Raw genomic sequence first — 17548 nt, forward strand, 5'->3', positions numbered from 1 at the left:
TGGCGTTGACTGTTGTATCTGGGAACATCAGATATTTGTTGCTTGCCAATGTTTTCAAAGAGAACATAATTGTGCATTTAAGGGATGCAGAAACAGGTAAACGTGACTTAAGTGCAGATCCATCTTAGGGTATGTCTTCACTAGGACATTAAAGTGCTGCCACGGCAGCGCTTTAAAGTGGCTGTGTAGTCGCAGCACCAGCGCTGTAAAAAATACCACCCCCATGAGGGGAGTAGCTCCCAGCAATGGTGCACTGTTTACACTGCCACTTTACAGAGCTGAAACTTGCAGCTCTCAGGGGGTGTTTTTTTCACACCCCTGAATGAGAAAGTTTCAGCACCGTAAAGTGGCAGTGTAGACAAGGCATTAGTGTTGTTGTAGGAACAGAGGGAAGACAGCTTCACCTCCCCTGTTCAGAGACTTCTAGGGGCTGGTTTGCCACATGGCACAAACTAGGGCAATCCCAAGGGCTGCCCTAACTGGTGCCCCTGTTATACAGAATGCCTATGGGCCATCGTAAAGACAAGGAGACAAGCTTACCTAGGCCATAGACCCTACCACTCTCAAATCAGTCCTTCCCGCCTCTGGATCACCCATGTCTCATACATCCTTCCTGCATCTTCTGTGAAGCAAGAACAGAGCAGACAGAGCAAACTCTATGCCTTGAAGAAGGAGTCTTCTTTACAAGGGATATTTTTTTGGAACAGGCTTACACCAGTATACCAGCACCTTTGCACCAACTTAGGTAACGAGAAAGGGTCCCAAAGAAATGACAAATCTGACATTCTGAACAGGTGGGCAAGGGCACAGAGAATTCTACAATGTGCCATAACAGGGTCCCTAGGGTACAGATCTGGTTAGAGGAAAGCCAAAGAACATAAGGGTATTTATAAATTTGTAGTACTGGAGTAGGTAAAATGAAAAACACTCATGACTAAGCCTTTGTTTTTTAAAGTTCTGTCCCCTTTCCTCTGTCCCAAAATATCTATGTATCAAACCTATTCAAATTTAAAACTAATCCTTCCCCCACAACTCCCCTCCCCCACAACCATTTAAAGCTTCCTTTATAAGAACAGCAACAATTTTACCCGGCCTGTTTGCTGATTACACTGGACCACTGACCAATACAGGTGGTCACTAGTTCAAAATTCCAGTGCTGTAAATAAAAGGCTGTCAAGCAGACAGAGTCCAATGTCAGTGGCATAAAGGAACTGCTTGAATTCCTACTGCCACGAGCCTTCTTAAGTGTTCCATAGAACTGTTATTTAAAGATGTGCAGAGACCTTGAATGAAGTGTAAAAAGAACTGAAGATGCAGCTACTTATGTGTGCAAACTCATTTGAACTGGAAATGTATTTTAAGTGCCAAAGAAAAATCAATTTCTATGTAGTTGGTATTTCTTCTCTTAATCTGTCTTGTCTATTTAGGCCCTAATCCTGCAATGCAATACATGTGAGTGGATGAAGAATGTTTGCTCACTCATTGAGTCTGCAGGTACTGCAGGACATGTAACTTTACACACTAAACATTTGAGGGCAGGGATGTCTCTTACATGTGTATGTACAGCAGCTAGCACAATGGTGCCTCTATCTCTGTTGGGCTTCTGGGAAATACCGTTACACAAATAATAGTAAAAAATATTTTAAAAATAACAACCCACAGCCTAACATTTGCTATAGACTTATTTCACCAAAATTTTTAACGAGAATTAACAAAAAGGAACTGCCAACAAATGGGCCATTTTTATGAACAAAAATATACTGAATGAGAGCTATCAAGCAGTTTAGATGAGACACGATAAATATTTGCACTAAATGAAAAGACTTAAAATATTACATTAGCATGCTGGGTGGTTAGCTACCATGCATTGCTAGTTCAATAAACAAGCTTACAATTTAACTTGGACTTTATCTTGAGAAAATAAGCAAAGGCATGAAAGAAGAGATGCAAGGTATTCACAAATTTATATTCACACTGGGGCAGCTTTCCAGGGATTGTAAAATAACTATCAACTTAATAAGCATCAAGAAATCAGATAGGAGTAAATACTTATGAGAGTCTTCCTTTGGTGTGTCTTCAAAACCACAAAAGCCCCAAGTGGTGAGCTGTATCAAACGCAGAGGTTCTAATTCAAAAACTACTGAGGTCAAAGAGAGTCCTTCCATTGATTTCAATGGGCTTCTGATTGAGCCCAAAGCTCACACAAAGACTCCATTACTAAGTCACCTCATGCTACCAACATACAAGCTAAAGTTATGGAGTAAAGAACTACAAAATAATACCAGATTGCATCCTTGTCATTTGGTAGACCGTTTCAGCTTCTTCTAAATCATCAGCCAATTCCCAATAAAGTATACAGAAAGAGTTCTGCTGACTTCAACTGGATTGGACCAATAGTGTATTGGTTGAATAAAATTTATTTTTTAAATTGCAGAATGTACCCCAGTGAACCATAATAATTATTATTTAGTGCACTGTGGAAAAAATATAAAACTCTTTTTTATTAGCAATAAAAAATTCTTGTATGTTGTGGGGGTTTTTTGGTTTTTTTTACAAAATACTTAACTCTATATTATACAGTAATTTGATGAAAAAAACAAGATATTTGGGGTTTAACTGAGAACAAAAGTATTAAATACCTTCCATCATGAGTTGTCTTTCATCATATGTTGCTTTGGGCCCTTTCCCATAGGCTGTTTTAACTTTCTTAGCACCAACAGCGGTTGCCATGTCCATTATCAGCCATTCATTCTGTACCTGGGACACCCATATTAAGGCAATCAAAGGTTAATCTTTTGAAGGAAAGAATAAAAGAAATGGTTGCAGGAAATTCTCAGCTTATTTTTTTTCTGAAGTATTTAAAATAATGCTGTGAAAAATTACGATGTGCTTTTTAAAACTAGCTGGGCATGTTTTCCCTAGAAAGATGAATAAAAGCTCCATGTCATTTACATATTTGTACAGTGTAACACTCTTCCATAATATATAATATGCTATTATTTATAATAAACAACAGCATGCAGTAATTTACACTTTCAAAGCTGAAACTGATCTAAGTAAATGTCTAAAACTAAGTACAGTAGACCAGTGGTTCTCAAACTAGGGGCGCTGCTTGTTCAGGGAAAGCTCCTGGCGGGCCGGGCCAGTTTGTTCAGCTGCCGTGTCCGCAGGTTCGGCCGATCGCAGCTCCCAGTGGCCGCAGTTTGCTGCTCCAGGCCAATGGGGGCTCTGGGAAGCGGCACAGGCCGAGGGATGTGCTGGCCGCCCTTCCCGCAGCCCCCATTGGCCTGAAGCGGCAAACCGTGGCCAGAGGGAGCTGCGATCGGCCAAACCTGCAGATGCAGCAGGTAAACAAAAGAGCCCGGCCCCCCGGGGCTTTCCCTGAACAAGTGGAGGCCCTAGTTTGAGAACCACTGTAGTAGACTACGCCACTTACAAGCAGTATGTGTAGAACATGATGTGCAAACACCAAGATTAAGTTTATATTTCATAAATGATCTTGTCCACTGCTTCAATCATGTTTCCACAGCCTTAGGCTTTTCTCCTTGCATACCTTCCATAGTCATACTCAAATTCTATGCTCTAATCCTACCTTACCAAATCCTTTAACCTCTTTTTCTGGTCTTCATGCCTCATCCCCCCCACACATGAGGACTAATTCCCGTATTCAGTAAATCAAATCACCTCAGTTCATGCCCTCCTGCAAGTCTCTCCTAAACACTTATTTCTTTCAGCTAGTCTTCCACCTGTAATCATCTCATTTTTACTAAAACTACACAGAGGTTTTATTTTCCTCTTAACAAAGCTAGAAGAAGAACAAGAAACCTATATGGCAAGTTACATATCTTCTGTTACTTCCCTACCTCTACCCCTTAGTCCGGTCATTTTTCTGAGTTAGTGTCCAAACCTGCAAACCCTTATGCGAGTAGTCCTCAATTCATCAAACCCTAAGACAGTAAACTCTAGAGGAAGGAATCTGGTCTTGTTGTTGAAAGAGTACCATGAATACCTATACCATAGAAAAAATAAATTAAGTAGATACTTACTTTATATGTGGATTTAACATGTGTGGCTCTTACATGGCAGCAACCCAGAACACCCGTCCAAAACTGGTGAATTTTGAAAAATATGCTACCATGCAGTCCATGCTCTTTCAATGAAGGCCATTGCCTTTGGATGCTACACATGTGTTTAGTGGCCCACATTCCTCTACAAAGTAGCCCTTGAATCCAGATGGTGTAACAATGAATGGATGTGCTCAGAGCAGGATCATTTTACAGCCGCAGACTTGTAATGAATGAGGTAGTTACGCCACCACCAGATGAGTGTATTGTTGGACATTACAAGGTTATGCAAGAGAAATGTCCCATCATCCACTAATAATATTTAAAATATCTGGTGGAAAACACAGAAAGCCAAAATCAAGTTGAATGACAATAAAAAAAAAAGCTGTATGTCAAGGCCCTTACCATACAATGGGAGCCATGTAGAAGGTAATCAGTAACACATCATCAAACTGATCTATAAGGACTCTGCTTGCACAGATTAGATTGCAGGATTGGGCCATATTTTGCAAGTGACAATACAAGCTCTAGAGAAAGAAGGTGGGTGAGGTAATACCTTTTATTGGGCCAACTTCTGTTGCTGAAAGAGACAAACTTTCGAGCTCAAGAACTGTGTAACCGTGTCTCTTTTATTAACAGAAGTTGGTACAAAAGATATTACCTCACCTGCCTTGTCTTTCAAATATCCTGGAACTTTTTGAAAGTGGATGGGCCTAGCCCATCCCCTTTTTGCCATGGACCTGCCCCCACCCCATCTCTCTGCCCCCTGTTGGCAGCCAGTGGGGAGCCTGGTCAGCTGTTGGATGCCATGCCACGGACCTTCCACCTGTCCAGGGTAGGGGGTGGAGAGCAGCCCCAGGCCTGTGTCTCTGCTCTGCGGCCCCCCGCCCAGAGTAGGTGGAGGGTTCCCAGCTCCCGGCCCACTCTGGCTTTCAGCTCGGCCGGAAGAGGCAGGGGCTCCTGGCCCCAAGACTTTTGGGAGGGCTCCACTGGCCCTGCCAGAAACCAACACAGCTACATCATTATAAATACACGCTCGAGACAATTACATAGAAGAACTGAAAATGCATTCCTTGTCTGGAAGTTAATTAATGCTAAGTGTCAAAAAAAAAAAAAAAAAAAGATAACGTAGGAGGGAAGATTGCCTTGACTTCCACTTCAAATAAAACACTGTCAGATCCTGATAATCCACGATCATAAAGGGAAAGCATCATCTTGAAATGCAGTCAATTTCAAATGGGAGGGAAAGGCAGCTCAAACGGGAGGGAAAAGTCACTACACCTGCCCATGAGTGCCCCTTCCAATGTAGTCTGTTGTCCAATCACATTCATTTTATTTTTAGAATTTTGGAGTGTTTTGTTATTGCCTCAAACACCTGCACTGACTATGCAAGAGAAACTGTGTAACTGTCTATGCAGCGTCACCCAATACCAGGCCCAGCCTTGGGGCGGAGGAGGAAGAGGGGAACCTGGGTGACTACCCAGAGTGCAAGTGGTCAAGGGGGTGCCGTGCAGCAGAGCAGAGGTGCGCGCTGCTGGTGTAGTGTCAGAAACTCCTCTTGGGTGGCAGGAGAGCACCATGTGTGAGGGGCGCCCAGATTTCTCCCCGGTTCCTCCCAGCAGAGGAACATGGGGGAGCGGAGGCGAGCAATGACACACAGATATGGCTCCCACACCATGTTCCTCCATGCTCCCCTTGCATAATGACAGGTTTCAGAGTAGCAGCCCTGTTAGTCTGTATCTGCAAAAAGAAAAGCTACAGCTCACTTCATCGGATGCATCCGATGAGGTGAGCTGTATCTCACGAAAGCTCATGCTCAAATAAATTGGTTAGTCTCTAAGGTGCCACAAGTCCTCCTTTTCTTCATGCTCCCCTCGGGGACTGTGATGGGGAGAACGAGGAGCAACAGCAAGGGCCCCCTGCATCTAGGTCACTTTCCCCATCTGGGCTGTGAGGCGAGCACCAGGAGCCGCTGCTCTCTGCCCTTCTCTTCGGCAGCCAGGTGGGGAAGTGACCTGGGCTGCAGGGAGGGAGCCCTGATGTTCTCGCTCTCCCCCCGCCCCCGCGGGGTGGGCGGAAGCAGCCGTTAGAGGGCAGCCAGCAGCAACGCCCGCTGCTCCGTGCATCCACCCCAGGTTCCCCGCGCGGGCGCAAGAGGCGGTGCAGGGGCTAGGGGCGACGGAGGGCGGGGAGCCCGCGGGGGGGCCCAGGGCACCATTTCCCCTAAAGCCGGCTCCGCGCAATACACGCACGGGGGGGGGGGCGGAAGGAAAAAATAACCCGAGTCTAAGCGGGGCTGTCACAGTCTCAAAGTCCGCTCGGAGACGCCCTGTGACCAGCGGGGAGAGGGGAGATTCCCCCCAGGCCACAGCGCAGCCCCCCAGCCCGAGGGGGTCATAATTGGGGGGGGGGGACCCGCCGCCCCCGCACGCGGAGGCAGGACAGGACGCGCCGCCGCCGCCGCTGGCTCCTAACGTCAGAGCCCCGCGCGGGTCTGGGCCAGGGAAGGGCGCTGGGGAGGCCCCCGCACCGCTTCTCCCTGCACGCGCTGGCCGCCGCCGACGCGCCTATTGTTCTACCAACTCGGCGCCAACGAACCGAGACACGCTCCCCGGCCCCACGCCGCCCTCGCCTGGTCGAAACCTCGCGAGATCTCGCTTCCTGCCCGCTGGGAGGACGCCGACATCGGGAGCTCGAGTCGCGCACGCGTGGGACGCGTCAAGAGGCGAGACAGAATTAACACGATGCGCAGCTCTGCGCCGTTCCACCCGGCTCGGGCTCGCGCGCCTCACAACGGGGTCGGTGCGCGAGGACAGACGGCGCTCCCGCGTCTCGTGGCCCCTCCCACCCCCCATCCGGCGCACGAGGCACACGATTTGCAACAGAGGAGGTCCTGGCAAAGTCCTCCGCGCCCCCGCCCCTCCCTCCCTCGCGCGCGCAGGGAGTGGGCGACTGGCCGGGGTCCTGCGCGAGCTGTGGCACGTGCGGGGCCCGGCAGGCGCTGGAGCCCCCGGGGCCTGAGCAAGGGGAGGGTCCGTGAGCTGGGCTGCGGGGCGGCAATGAGCCGCTGCATCCGGGCGTTGCCCCCCTAAGCTTCTTGCTTAAGGCCCGGGGGGGGGGGCAGTCTGTCGGGTGCCAGGCGGCCCGCCCAGGATCCCCGCGCGGAGCGGCGGCGGCGGTGCATGTGCCCCGCTTCCTGGCGGTTTGCCTGGGCTTTGTGGAGTCGGCGACTAGCAACGTTCTGCTGCTTCGGCCCTTTGAGGCCAGTCAGTCTGGGTCAGAGGAAGCAGCCTCCCAACAGGCGCCTGGAATCGATGTACTCGCTACAGTTTTATTTTGAAATGGCTTCTGCTGCCTGATGTAATGTGAAGGAACGTTTCCTTGGCTCCAGCCCCACCCACTGGAGGCAACCCAGCCCCTCAGATACTGTTCTGGACTAAATAAATTCCGTTATCAGTTAATGGCAAACACGAGGCTTCTGAGGGGCCACTTTAAGTGCGAGTGATATTTTACACAAGCTCCCTCCCAACCTAAATTTGATTTACAATATGCGGATGATAGATGTGGTGATTTCCCATTATGTTTTTAGTATGTGTAACAACGAAAAATGATTTTTATTTACAGCTTCTGTTGGTTGAGTTTATTGCTCACCCCCGGGGACTCCTGCCATTCCTCTATTCCTGCTTCCTCAAGTTCCATGTATACCATTTTCCCATTCCCCTCTATTTGAGGGACTTCCTGAAACCCCCTCAAGTCTGCCCCCAGCATGTGCCCCTCATTCACTCCTCCCTCAGACTTTTCAGTGAACCTGCACCCAATCCTGACACAGCACAATGGCCAGAGCTGTCCCAGAGGTCTTTGTGGTGAGCAGGGGGGTGAATGGCTGCAGGGTGATCTTCCACCTCTGTGCAACCAGTGGCTTGTGCTCCCCACTGCCATGTTAGTGCTGAGCCTCCACATTTATTTATTGACAAAATTGGCAGAATTTTATGCCTGGCAGGATCCAACTGTTTAGAGACTCGGGGGGAATCCAGGAGTGGGTTGAAAAGGTTCTGTGTGGGGCAATCTGGGTGCGGGTGGTTCAGTGGTGGGAGGGTCTGGGTGCATGAGGGATCTGCATGGTCAGGGGCTCATTGTGTTTCTGGGTGCAGGGCCAATGGGACTCTGCAGGGCAGTTCAGGTGAAGGTGGTTGGGGATCAGCAGGGGGGTCTGGGTGCTGGGGGACTCCAGATGCAGGGGATGGGATGGGGGGCAGTCTGGGTGCAGGGGGGTCTGGATGCATGGAAGTTGGGTGGACATCTGACCTGAACCTGGCTAAGGCATCCCCAGGCCCCCAGCCCCCAGTGAGTTACCTATCCACTGGCTGCTCTGGGCACCCTAAATGACTTGCCCGTGCTGCTGGGGAGGGGCACGTGACTGCTTTTGTGGGTTCCCTTTGCGTGCCTGTCAGAAAGTCATTTTTCTGTGGGGAAGCAAAGAAATCTCTGGGGGTCATTAATTCTACGTGCATGCAGTGGTGCACAATTCACTGAGGAGTAATTATTTTAAACATGATGTAAATGCTTAAGGAATGATTGAAAATTACATTTACCATACATTTGTTAAGTATGAACTTAAACTGCCTAGAAAAATGTAAATTCTGATTTGAGAGAAATGCTAAAAGCGTCTTGAAAAATGTTATATGTGGTTTAATTTGACACATTTTTCAACAACTCAGGTTGTTTCTGAAAGGTGTATTTCCCATTTAAAGTATATGCCTCATTCCTAAAACATAAGAATGGCCACATTGGGTCAGTCCAGTGGTCCATCTAGCCCAGTATCCTGTCTTCTGACAGCAGCTAGTGCCAGGTGCTTTAGAGGGAATGAATGGAACAGGGCGTTTATCAAGTGATCTGTTCCCTTTTGTCCCATCTCAGCTTAGTCCAGTGAGAGGCTTAGGGACATCCAGACCATGGGGTTGAGTCCCTGATCATCTTGGCTAACAGTCATTGATGGACCTATCCTCCATGAACTTCTCTAATTGTTTTTTAACCAAGTTATACCTTTGGCCTTCACAGCGTCCCCTGGCAGAGAGTTCCACAGGTTGACTTTGAGTTGTGTGAAGAAGTACTTCCTTTTGTTTGGTTTAAACCTGCTGCCTAATAATTTCATTGAATCTTGTGTTATTTGCAGGGGTAAAAACACTTGTTCACTTTCTCATCACCGCTGATTATTTTATAGACCTCTATCATATCCCTCCTAAGTCATCTCTTTTTCTAAGATAAACAGTCCCAGTCTTTGTAATGTCTCCTCATTTGGAAGCTGTTCCATACCCCTGAACATTTTTGTTGCCCGTCTCTGTACTTTTTTCCAGTTCTTATATATCATTTTTTTTAAATGGGGCAAACAGAATTGCATGCAGTATTCAAGGTGTGGGCATTCCATGGATTTATATAGTGGCATTATGATATTTTTGTCTTATTATCTATCCCTTTCGTAATAGTTCCTAACATTCTTTCTGCTTTTTGACTGCCACTGCACATTGAGCAGATGTTTTCAGAAAATTATCCACAATGACTTCAAGATCTCTTTCTTGAGTGGTAACAGCTAATATGGACTCCATCATTTTGGGTGTATAGTTGGGAGTATGTTTTCCAATGTGCATTACTTTGCATTTATCAACATTGAATTTCATCTGCCATTTTATTACCCAGTCACCCAGTTTTGAGAGTCACTTTGTAACTCTTCACAGTCAGTTTTGGAGTTATTCTCTTTTGGACTTATCTTACTATCTTTTGGACTTACTATCTTTTTTCCAGGACATTTATGATTAGATTGACCAACACTTGTCCCAGTACAGATCCTTGGGGAACCCTGCTATTTACCTCTGTCCATTGTGAGAACTGACCATTTTTTCCTACCTTTTGTTTCCTATCTTTTAACCAGTTACTGATCCATGAGACGAACTTCCTTCTTATCCCATGACTTCGCTTTAGAGGCTTTGGTGAGGGACCTTGTCACAGGCTTTCTGAAAGTCTAAGTAAACGATATCCACTGGATCACTCTTATCCAGATCTTTGTTGACCCCCTTCCCCCCCAACCACAAATAATTGTAATAGATTGATGAGGTATGATTTCTCTTAACAAAAACCGTGTTGACTCTTCCCCAACAAATGATGTTCATCTGTGTGTCTGATTCTTTTCTGTACTATAGTTTCAGCCATTTTACCTGGTACTGAAGTTAGGCCTACCAGCCTGTAATTTCCAGGATTGCCTCTGGAGCCTTAAAAAAAAAATGGTGTTACATTAGCTATCCTCCAGTCAGAGGTGATGCAAGGGAGGGGGGTGCATGCAGGGTCATGTTCCTCCCCCCCAGGTTGCTCAGTCACTTGATGCAGCTGGGCTCCTTGTGATACAAGAGGCTTTTAGCTGCTTTTTGCTGTGTAAGGAAATCAACAGTACCATGGAAAGCAGTCAGGCCAGGCAACTCTAAACATCCAAAGATGGGGCAGAAAACATTGTAGAAATCATCTCTCCCAATTAACATAACAAAGGTGGTGACGGTGTCATAATGCTTAAACATGTATAGAAATGTAGTTCATTTCAGATTTAAGGCTTTTGATAAGAAATAATAGTTTATAGATAGAAATCTAAAATAGAGGATTTGGACTGAATTGACCAATGGCAGACAGAAGATTATGGTGAAATAAAGTTCAGCAAGGCGGGGCTGAGCTAACTCCAAAATGTCTGAACGGAGGGGTGAGGAGAAACTTCTCAACTAGCAGCAAAAATGACAAGTAAAGCTGATTGGCTAAGCAGGTATCACCCCATGGGAAAGATCCATGCTAATAGCTGGAATTGAGAAAGCAACCAATCAAAGAAGGCCAAAAATTGTATATAAGGCAGAGAGCTGACAGGCTTGGGTGTGTGTATAAGTGGAAGAGAGCAAGCAGGAGCAAAGCAAGAAGGTAGCAAGAGAAGAGCAAGAGTTAGCAGTGAAGAAGCAGCAGTAGCTGACAGAACAGAAGGACTCTTGAGATAGTACAGAGGGATTATAAAGAAGGAAAGTAAGTATATAATTCCTTTTTAATTATAAGGAATGCATGAGTATGATTGTAAATAAAGGTGGATGCCTGCGTTTGAATGGATTTGTACTTCACCCATTTTATGAATGAATAAGCATCACTTATAGAATGTTATTGTTTAGCTTTCTTTAAGGTATAACATTGTAATGTTGCTTTATACATATGTATGGAAATCTCTGTTACACTGTAATAGATTTAATAGCATTGTATTAAGGTTTTATACACATGTATGAGGGGATCAATGTGTGCCATATTATGCAATGTATCTGCTATATGATCTGTGTAGCCTATGTGTATGATTCCTAAATGCTGTGTGTCCTGTATTTTAGTGTATTCTTTCTTGATAAGACTAACTGATTATTTTCTTTGAATAAATGTTATTTTGTTTTTGAAGAATTATTTTTAAGTGTTTAATCCTTTGAGCAGAAGGCTGTTATCTGTGTCTTCTCATGGGTTAACAAAACTAGTCTGCTCTGTGGAGTCAGTCCTCTGAGGGTTAGAGACAAACTCCTGGTAAAACCCTGGCAATTACTCTAGGGCAGGCCACCTGCTGTTACTCCTTGAAGCAGGCCAAATTGATAATTGGTTTACAGTTACAAACAGGCCACTATTGGGGTGCTTGGGGGGCCACATTTTGGGGTAACACCTGTGAGACAGCTGAGATGGCATACTGCGAGCTGCCCCATGCTGGGAGAAGCAAAGGTAGGAGGAACAGCTGGGAGCTGCAGGGAGAGGCCAGTGCTTTCCATGAAGAGGGGAGCACACTCCCAGCACACTCTGTCCCAGATTTTCCCAAAAACATGTTCTGCAATGTTCAGCCCTCTACTGGACAGTTCAGATAGTAAGGTGTGTTACCCCTGTGAGGAGTCACTATTCAACAGTTTGATTACTCCACTTAAAGTAACAAACAGTTCAGTTTAAACACAGCACTGGACTAATTTAGATTAAAAATAAAACAAGTTAATTAACAAAAGAAGACAGGATTTCAAGGGAATTCAAGAATAAGAGAGAAAGTTATAAATGGTTACCACAAATAAAAGTGAAAACATGCACCTAAAAGTCTCAAACTCAATCTATCAAGTTTTGGTTCAAGGCTTTGTTTACGATGCCATTTCTCACCCATAGACTTCGAGCAAGATGATGACTGACCCTCTCCTCGGTCAGGATCTCTTCAAGAGGCCCAAAGGTGCTAGTGCCTTTGTCATCTTAAGTGATAGATAACGTAATAGGTAGGGCTGTCTGATTTTGAACATGTGCTAATAACTTCATGTAGGGGAATTCATAACTTTACATATAATTTTGCTACATATATTTCACTATGATATTGATAAGTGAGTTGTTTCCGAATGATATCTCAGAAAGCATATTTTGTACAAAGATTATTACAAGAGCATGTGGGGCCTAAATCAAGGGGTAGTTTTGGTCACAATACCTATACCATTTCTCAAGAAAGGAAATTTATACAAAGAGCTGGCATGAACTATACAGAAGTTTCAAGATGGCAAGTGGAAAATGAAGAGGGATATAAAGAGAAAATCAGTGGGGAAAGACTTTTAATTTGAAATTCTTTTTTTACTGACAACCATTAGACATATTCAGAAGCGAATACATTTACATTCTGTCATCCACTGAACACCTACTTATTATGAACTCTGCATAGTAAATCTATATACAGTGGATGTAATATACATGGTTTGGGATTTTAGTGAAAGATTAAATACAGTGTCTTGCAACATTAATTCACATTGGCTTGGATTAAAATACTGATACATAAATTGAAGGACCATAAAAATGTTTATGGTAATGTATTAAAATGTGAAGAGATGACTAGTGAGGTATCAGAAGGATCAGTGCTGATCCTATTTTATTTAACACCTTAGTAAATGTTCAACAAGAGGAGATATAACACCAATGAAACTCACAGATGACACACTTGGGAGTTGCCAGTAAGAGTGCGGCCAGGACTGCTGAAATATTAGATAAAAGGAAAAAATAAAATGAGGTTCAACTTAGAATCATAGAATATCAGAGTTGGAAGGGACCTCTGGAGGTCATCTAGTCCAACCTCCTGCCCAGAGCAGGACCGAACCATGACTAAATCATCCCAGCCAGGGCTTTGTCGAGCCTGACCTTAAAGACTTCTAAGGAAGGGGATTCCACCGCCTCCCTAGGTAACGCATTCCAGTGTTTCACCACCCTCCTAGTGAAAAAGTTTTTCCTAATATCCAACCTAAATCTCCCCCACTGCAACTTGAGACCATTACTCCTTGTCCTGTCATCTGCTATCACTGAGAATAGTCTAGATCCATCCTCTTTGGATCCACCTTTCAGGTAGTTAAAAGTAGCTATCAAATCCCCCCCTCATTCTTCTCTTCCGTAGACTAAATAATCCCAGTTCCCTCAGTCTCTCCTCATAAGTCATGTGTTCCAGACCCCTAATCATTTTTGTTGCCCTTCGCTGGACTCTCTCCAATTTCTCCACATCCTTCTTGTGGAGGATTTCTTGTTAAAATACAAGCTCCAAAATGATTATTCATCCTTTTTTCCTCTGAATTAGAACTGATGATCTGGCCTATTTACTGTTCTGGTGGGAAATAATTTGGAGACCTGAATCATAGACAGCAGTAAATCAAAGAGACCTAGTGCCATAATAGACATGAAATTAGATACAAGTTTATAATGCAATACAGCATCAAAAGAACTCAATGGCATTTTGGGTGTCGTATGCAAAGACATTTTTTCTCAGAGCCGGATGATCCTAGTCATTGTCTCTTTCTAGCTGTAGGCCAATTGAACCTCAAGCATTACATTCAGATCTAGGCTCTGCATTGCCAGAAAGAGAAAGACAAAATTGGAAATCAGATAGGAGCAGGAAAAAAATAGGAGGTAGGGGCCTAGCTGGATAGACTCGAAGCCTAGGGCTGTCAATTAATCACGGTTAACTCATGTGATGAACTAAACAAAAAAAATCATGATTAAAAAATTTAATCACACTTAATTGCACTGTTAAACAATAGAAGACCCATTTAAATATTTTTGGATTTTTTTTTACATTTTCAAATATATAGATTTCAATTGCAACACAGAATACAAAGTGTACAGTGCTCACTTTACATTATTTTTTATTACAAATATTTGCACTGTGAAAATGATAAAAGAAATAGTATTTTTTCAATTCACCTCATACAAGTACTTTCATGCAATCTCTTTATCATGAAAGTGCAACTTACAAATGTAGGGTTTTTTATTGCATAACTGCACTCAAAACCAAAACAATGTAAAACTTTAGAGCCTACAAGTCCACTCAATCCTACTTCTTGTTCAGCCAATCGCTAAGAGAAACAAGTTTGTTTACATTTATGGGAGATAATGCTGCCCACGTTTTAATTATGTCATCTGAAAGTGAGAACAGGCATTCACATGGCACTGTTTTAGCTGGCGTCACAAGATATTTACATGCCAGATGCACTAAAGATTCATATGCCTCTTCATGCTTTGGTCATCATTCCAGAGGACATGATTCCATGCTGATGATGCTCGTTAAAAAATAATGCGTTAATTATATTTGTGACTGAACTCCTTGGGGAAGAATTGTACGACTCCTGCTCTGTTTTACCCACATTCTGCCATATATTTCATGTTATAGCAGTCTCGAATGATGTCCCAGCACATGTTGTTCATTTTAAGAACACTTTCATGACAAATTTGACAAAATGCAAAGAAGATACCTATGTGAAATTTCTAAAGAGAGCTACAGCACTTGACCCAAGATTTAAGAATCTGAAGTGCCTTCCAAAATCTGAGAGGGATGAGGTGTGGAGCATGCTTTTAGAAATCTTAAAAGAGCAACACTCTGATGTGGAAATTACAGAACCCAAACCACCAAAAAAGAAAATCAATCTTCTGCTGGTGACATATGACTAAGATGATGAAAATGAATATGCATCGATCTGCATTGCTTTGGATCATTATCGAGCAGAACCCGTCATCAGCATGGACGCATGTTCTCTGGAACAGTGGTTGAAGCATCAAGGAACATATGAATCTTTGGCGCATCTGGCATGTCAATACTTGCGATGCCGGCTACAACAGTGCCATGCAAACGCCTAGCTTTCAGCTGACATAAACAAGCAGGCAGCATTATCTTCTGCAAATGTAAACAAACTTATTTGTCTGAGCGATTGGCTGAACAAGAAGTAGGACTGATTGGACTTCTAGGCTCTAAAGTTTTACATTGTTTTATTTTTTAATGCAGGTTTTTTTGTACATAATTCTACATTTGTAAGTTCAACTTTCATGATAAAGAGACTGCACTACAGTACTTGTGTGAGGTGAATTGAAAAATGATGTTTCTTTTGTTTTTTACAGTGCATATATTTGTAATCCAAAATAAATATAAAGTGAGCACTGTACACTTTGTATTCTGTGTTGTAATTGAAATCAATATATTTGAAAAAGTAGAAAACATCCAAAATATTTAAATAAATGGTATTCTGTTATTATTTAACAGCACGATGAGGGGGAAAGGAGTCCAAGAGGGCTGGCTGTATTTTAAAGAATCCTTATTGAGGGACAAACCATCCTGATGTGTAGAAAGAATAGTAAATATGGCAGGCAACCAGCTTGGCTTAACGGTGAAATCCTTGCTGATATTAAACACAAAAAAGAAGCTTACAAGAAGTGGAAGATTGGACAAATGACCAGGGAAGAGTATAAAAATATTGCTCGGGCATGCAGGAGTGAAATCAGGAAGGCCAAATCACACCTGGAGTTGCAGCTAGCAAGAGATGTTAAGAGTAACAAGAAGGGTATCTTCAGGTATGTTAGCAACAAGAAGAAAGTCAAGGAAAGTGTGGGTCCCTTACTGAATGAGGGAGGCAACCTAGTGACAGAGGATGTGGAAAAAGCTAATGTACTCAATGCTTTTTTTGCTTCTGTCTTCACGAACAAGGTCAGCTCCCAGACTACTGCATTGGGCAGCACACCATGGGGAGAAGTGGTTCAGGACTATTTAGAAAAGCTGGATGAGCACAAGTCCATGGGGCCGGATGTGCTGCATCCGAAGTGCTAAAGGAGTTGGCGGATGTGATTGCAGAGCCATTGGCCATTATCTTTGAAAACTCATGGTGATCGGGGGAAATCCCGGACGACTGGAAAAAGGCTAATGTAGTGCCCATCTTTAAAAACGGGAAGAAGGAGGATCCTGGGAACTACAGGCCAGTCAGCCTCACCTCAGTTCCTGGAAAAATCATGGAGCAAGTCCTCAAGGAATCAATTCTGAACCACTTAGAGGATAGTAAAGTGATCAGGAACAGTCAGCATGGATTCACCAAGGGCAAGTCATGCCTGACTAATCTAATTGCCTTCTATGATGAGATAACTGGCTCTGTGGATGAGGGGGAAGCAGTGGATGTGTTGTTCCTTGACTTTAGCAAAGCTTTTGACATAGTCTCCCACAGTATTCTTGCCAGCAAGTTAAAGAAGTATGAGCTGGATGAATGGACTATAAGGTGGATAGAAAGTTGGCTAGATTGTCGGGCTCAATGGGTAGTGATCAATGGCTCCATGTCTAATTGGCAGCCGGTATCAAGTGGAGTGCCCCAAGGGTCGGTCCTCAGGCTGGTTTTGTTCAATATCTTCATAAATGATCTGGAGGATGGTGTGGATTGCACCCTCAGCAAGTTTGCAGATGACACTAAACTGGGAGGAGAGGTAGATACTCTGGAGGGTAGGGATAGGATACAGAGGGCCCTAAACAAATTAGAGGATTGGGCCAAAAGAAATCTGATGAGGTTCAATAAAGATAAGTGCAGAGTCCTGCACTTACGACGGAAGACTCCCATGCACCGCTACAGACTAGGGACCGAATGGCTCGGCAGGAGTTCTGCAGAAAAGGACCTAGGGGTTACAGTGGACGAGAAGCTGGATATGAGTCAACAGTGTGCCCTTGTTGCCAAGAAGGCCAATGGCATTTTGGGATGTATATGTAGGGGCATTGCCAGCACATCGAGGGATGTGATCGTTCCCCTCTATTCGACATTGGCGAGGCCTCATCTGGAGTACTGTGTCCAGTTTTGGGCCCCACACTACAAGAAGGATGTGGAAAAATTGGAAAGAGACCAGCAGAGGGCAACAAAAATGATTAGGGGACTGGAACACATGAGTTATGAGGAGAGGCTGAGGGAACTGGGGTTGTTTAGTCTGCGGAAGAGAAAAATGAGGGGGGATTTGACAGCTGCTTTCAACTACCTGAAAGGGGGTTCCAAAGAGGATGGATGTAGACTGTTCTCAGTGGTAGCTGATGACAGAACAAGGAATAATGGTCTCAAGTTGCAGTGGGGGAGGTTTAGGTTGGATATTAGGAAAAACTTTTTCACTTGGAGGGTGGTGAAACACTGGAATGTGTTACCTAGGGAGGT

General features: G+C 44.2%; 1 protein-coding gene across 3 annotated transcripts in view; it reads right to left on the minus strand.

Annotated features, from left to right (window-relative positions):
- The window catches only part of PNPLA4 (patatin like domain 4, phospholipase and triacylglycerol lipase), a 46777-nt gene extending 38660 nt beyond the window's left edge, over positions 1 to 8117 (minus strand). Inside the window, exons 1-3 of one of the 3 annotated variants that reach the window (XM_084612991.1) lie at positions 6663 to 8117; positions 4047 to 4395; positions 2640 to 2757 (exon numbers count right to left, since the gene is read on the minus strand). In XM_084612991.1, coding sequence (XP_084469117.1) covers positions 2640 to 2757; positions 4047 to 4205 — 277 coding nt within the window. In that variant the 5' untranslated portion in view covers positions 4206 to 4395; positions 6663 to 8117. The remainder of the gene's footprint in view (positions 1 to 2639; positions 2758 to 4046; positions 4396 to 6662) is intronic. The other 2 variants (XM_084612990.1, XM_084612989.1) reach the window with 2 other exon arrangements.
- Positions 8118 to 17548: the final 9431 nt, after the last annotated feature.

Source organism: Lepidochelys olivacea (genome assembly GCF_965140295.1).
Source record: "Lepidochelys olivacea isolate rLepOli2 genome assembly, chromosome: 1".
Taxonomy (NCBI): domain Eukaryota; kingdom Metazoa; phylum Chordata; order Testudines; family Cheloniidae; genus Lepidochelys; species Lepidochelys olivacea.